We start from the raw sequence: 4,763 nt of genomic DNA, 5'->3' as shown, positions 1-4,763 counted from the left end.
CTTTTGTCTCCATTGGGCCGACTCATACTACCAGCATTCTTGTTTTCGTTATGCGAGAGACTGGAGATCCTCGCTTTAGGGCGAGCTATGGATTGTACCAGGGTGTTGCGTAGCTGTTCAAGCTCAGTGCGCGACGTTCGCAGCGCTTCCAGTAGCTGAGAGTTAAGGGTCTCAAGCGAATCATTAGACGCACGCATGTCGCCAAGAAGCGCTTGTAGATGACTTCCTCTCGCGTTGTGTTCGTCGGTTAACTGGCGCTCTCGTTCAGCTAATATTGCAGCAGCCTGTCGAGCTTCTTCGAGACGAAGACACTTTTCCAATCGCGCTACCCGCTCTACCTCCTTGGTCGAGGCGGTGCGCACTCGACGTAACGTCGCCTCTCCTATCTGCTCGTGCTGGTGGACAGCACGTTGCCCATCGCGCTCAACCTTGGCCAGAGTCTGCGCCAAACTATCTGCTACGTGTGCAGCATGTTTACTGACATTGGTGGCGACATCGTTGAGCTGGTTCGTGAGTACATCTTGAAGTCGGTCGTGGAAAGCAGTGATTTGTTTGCGCCACGCAAAATCTCCACGAATGAATTGAGAGCGGTCGTCAAAGTCACTCTGCAATGACTGTAAGCTCGCGTGCAAACTCTTACTCTCTTGTTGTAACATTAGCTCGAGCTCCGCCTTCCATGATGCGAACGCGAAAGTGGGGGCAGCCGATGAATTATCCGTGGAAGGTTTTGCGGCATCTGGGGAGACATCTGTGTCATTATCCATGCATGGTTCAGCTTGGAAAGTCTCGGTGGCTTCGCTTACTCCGTGGCCGGCTGTCATTTGCAGACGTGTGTTTTTGGTTTTTGGAATTGGGTTTTAGAATAATGGAACTTTTGGGTTTGGAGCTTTTGGGTTACCCACCCACCCAAAGCACAAACATTTGGGGTTTTCACTGTTTATTTTAGTGAAGAATGGACGGTTAGCTTCGAGTGGAAAACATATTATAGCGTCAACAACGACATGCTCTATTATTGTTGCTGAGATCTGTTAAGAATAATCAAGCACTGTGCTGATCTGCAAGAAACTTAATTTACGGTAAAAACTTAAAACTTGTTTTTAATTTTAGAGGTACGAGCTAATTGTAGCAACCAATCAGAAGAAGGTAAACTAGGTTTTTACCTAAAATGGAAAACACACTCAATATTATCCACCCATGAAAAAAGAATAACCCATTCATGCAGCCAAAAAAGAGCTGGATTTTTGCCAACGCTGTTTGCATTTACAGTGGTCAACAGCGCTTTTTTTACCCTGGCACTAAAATAAACCAATCCAAAGCTACACTTGTATTTGTATACGTTTCAGTGCGATCTGTCGAATAGTTGTTTCAAAATATAGCTATGCCTGTTCTTTATTTTATTCAAGTCTAAATCACAAAGCCTTTATATTCGAATATAAATATGTCATAAAATATTAGATATCTTAAACCTAATAACCTATTTAGTTAAAATAGAAACATATCATTGGCTAAAACAGGGAAAAGTCTAGGAGGCAAGCTACAAAATCAATTTGTACGCTCATTACTTAAGTTATTTCCCAGCCGTTTCTAGCATACACGGATATGCATAAGTTTTGCCCAGCCTGAAAACCGCATAAAAAAAGGTCACTTATTGCTCCAGCTACACAAAATAGCGTCCTCGATGGCTGTCGACCACTGTTAATGCCAGTCCGGTACTGCGGCATTCTATTTTAATAATCTATTAAAAAAAAGATTTTTACATCGACTACTTTAACCCTTTATTCCCCGAAAAAGCTCTGGATTTTATCCAGAGTCATCCGGCGATACCAAATGGACGTGATAGTACAGCGATTTCGTATACCCTTTCGCTCTAAAGCTGTGCGTTGCCCGGGAGATTCTGGATATTATCGAAAGTATTGTACTGCCTCATTGTTGAAGCCATCCTCAAGTCTTACTTAATAAACGTTCATTTCAATAAGATACGCCACTTTTTGGCTATGTGGTGTTGTGATTTCTCAGTAGTTGCGGATTATCACCCGTCGACAAAGACGTGACACCGCCCAAGATGTTCAAGCAACGAACCCTCGGTCATGTGATGTACGAGACGCCGAGGTGCAAGGGACTCGACGGCGTCACCTCCGAACGTTCAACAAGTATCGGATACGGGCATATGTCACTGAATCCAGGCTGTCCTTATTATTAATAATGGACTGGCCGGATTCGCATTCAGCGGACCATCTACGGTACGAACCCTCAGTGGCGGTTGAGATGAGTTCGCGAAAGACTCATCGACCCTTTGAAGGCACGTTCACCGTCTGGGACAGGTCGCGAGCCGTTAAAAATGCTCATGCGACGGTGCAGACGACGCTTGACGTGCAAGAATATTCATAACGGATCATTGTTCACTTGATATTTGTATACTTGTTCAGGACTTCTTATTAGGAATAGACCCGAAAGGGTAAACATATTTACAGAACAGATTTTCCACTCAAGCACACAGAGCGACGTCCGGTTGCAAGGTACGCGTCTGGTCAAGCTTGTTTGAGTGTGTTATGCCTGTCGGTGAACTCGAAGCTCTGTAGCGAGGGTTCATCCGGCAAGACCAAGAGACTGTGTGTCTTTAGCCGATTACTATCGGGAGGTTTTACGTGACGGCTTATTGTTGCCTATTTGCACGTCTGGGAGTGCTCGTATTGCATCTCTTTTATTCTTCCAACCGAGTGTTGAACACTCGGTGACCTCGTAAAAGGCTTACCCGTGCCTGGTACCCGTCCGCTGTTGGGACCACGAGGATTCATAACACCTGCTAGCTTTGCTCGTGCTAGTAGCGTGTTCTTAGTTTTACTGGTTGGCCTATATAAGTAGTTTACAGGGTCCAGTATGTCCCGGTGCAAGGGCAGAACTGGGGTCTTCAGGTCCGCCCGAGCGATCGTTTACTATACTAGTAGACGTATTGTTGTGGGAACGTCCTAACTACGTTTGTAGCTAGAGCTCACGTGGGAATTTCAACACCACAACTTGTGCCGCGACCCGGGAACAGATTGTGACCATTGTGAACTGTTTGTATGGCCTTCCAGTTTACAAGCTACCAAGAGAAGAAGAACAAGAAAAAGACAAGAAACATGGCGAAAGGACAACCGTCGGTACCAGTTACGCCTGCCAAGTCTGGCGGGGCTCGCAACGAGAGTTCAAGCCCGGCTGCGCGCTTTGCAGCCACCACCGAGCTTTCAGTGAGCTTCGACGACGAAGCGGACATCGGTCCTGACGCCCACGATTATGAAGATTACGAAGACAAGACGCCGGCTCCAGAGCCAGGCGCAGCGACGCCGGAGACGGCCACGCTATCATCAGGGCTGTGCGTGCAGACCAGGTCTCTTTCGAGGAACCTCGCCGACGATCTCGATGATGTTGCGGGACCAGAACCGGCCTACGATGATTATGACGATGGGACCGAGGGTTCTAAACCTTCGGTGGCGAGTGCAAAGCATTCAGCACTGCTGAAGGCACCTCGCCCACCTATCAACGGTGATACACCAGCCGCCAAGCGCGTCTTCGACCGCGTACGAGCGCTGATGCAGAATGATGAGTGGATGCAGCTATTCAAGCCTATCCCCAAGAAAAAAGCCGACTGGCCTGCGCTTGCGCAGGAACTTCAATACCCAGTCAACTCGGTTTCGACTAGCCAAGTTGCCGAGGATTCAGTTTCGCTACTGTTGTCGCTGGGGTTCGAGAACGAGACGTACCCATCGACGATGTCGCTCCAAGATTGGAGTCCACATGAAGCCGGAGCTGCTCTCCAGAAATGGAAGAAGAAACTTCGGAAGGCGTTTGGCGCTGCTGGCATCAACGCCGGAAAGCAGCCTGTGAGTCGACCGATGATTCAAGATGAAGATCCGTCCACGATTCCACTGCCGCCGACACCCCAACGACTCGTTCGTACTCCTCCGACCAAGCGTGGAGCTGAGCGTGGTGCCTTTGGCACTACCGAAGCTTCACCGTACTTTCAAGACTCGCACATGGTTACGCCACGTTCGGAGAGCCGTATGCAACGTATTTACGCTAGTAACGAGGGTTCGTTCGGTCGCCGAGGCGGTGCGCGAGCTCCCAAAGGTGGGGCCGGACGTCGTCAAGTCAACAGCGATGGTTCGTCCAGTGACGATGACATTTTGGTGCGTACATTCGACGAGGAAGATCCTCAAGTCGAGTTGATGCGTCAGATGAATGAGCTGGCGACGCTGAACGACGTGAACCCTACACCGAGGATTGAAATGGCATCGCACCGACCGTTGGATCGCATCACGCCGTCCTCAGGCTCTCGCAACAAGAGCGAGAACTGTATGCAGTGGCTCCGTGGGTTCGTCTATGAAATGACTGGAACCCACACAGATGCCGACAAATGGTGCATTCCATTTGAGCTTAGTCTCCGGGACGGAGCCATTCATTGGTTCCGTCAACTTCCGAAGAAGACGAAGCGCAAGTGGAAGCTGTTGAGCGACGCGTTCATCCGTTATTACTGCTCGCAGCTCACGCAGACGGCACTGTCACGTTACTACTCGGCAAAGCGGGAGCGTAATGAACATCTGTGCGACTACATAAACAGGCTGAACGGCTACGCTCGGACCGCCCGTCTACACTTTGAGAAGAGTGGTCGCGAAGCGAAAGAACACGTACAGCAGTTCCTGGCAACATGCGATGATGACAAGCTGGCGGAGAGTCCCTACCACGCTCGAGTCGCCGACATTCACGAGCTCGAAGAGATCATCGAA

At 49.1% G+C, this 4,763-nt stretch overlaps 1 protein-coding gene across 1 annotated transcript; it reads right to left on the bottom strand.

The window, feature by feature from the left end:
- Positions 1 to 247: 247 nt before the first annotated feature.
- On the bottom strand, positions 248 to 656 carry PITG_21659 (uncharacterized protein; the record flags this gene model as incomplete). Its single annotated transcript, XM_002894722.1, has 2 exons — positions 248 to 257; positions 313 to 656. The coding sequence occupies 2 exons, from the start codon at positions 654 to 656 to the stop codon at positions 248 to 250; spliced, it is 354 nt and encodes a 117-aa protein (XP_002894768.1).
- Positions 657 to 4,763: the final 4,107 nt, after the last annotated feature.

Source organism: Phytophthora infestans, genomic scaffold (assembly GCF_000142945.1).
Source record: "Phytophthora infestans T30-4 supercont1.573 genomic scaffold, whole genome shotgun sequence".
Taxonomy (NCBI): Eukaryota; Oomycota; class Peronosporomycetes; order Peronosporales; family Peronosporaceae; genus Phytophthora; species Phytophthora infestans.
The sequence above is the reverse complement of the archived record's forward strand: the minus strand, read 5'-3'. Positions and strand labels throughout refer to the sequence as shown.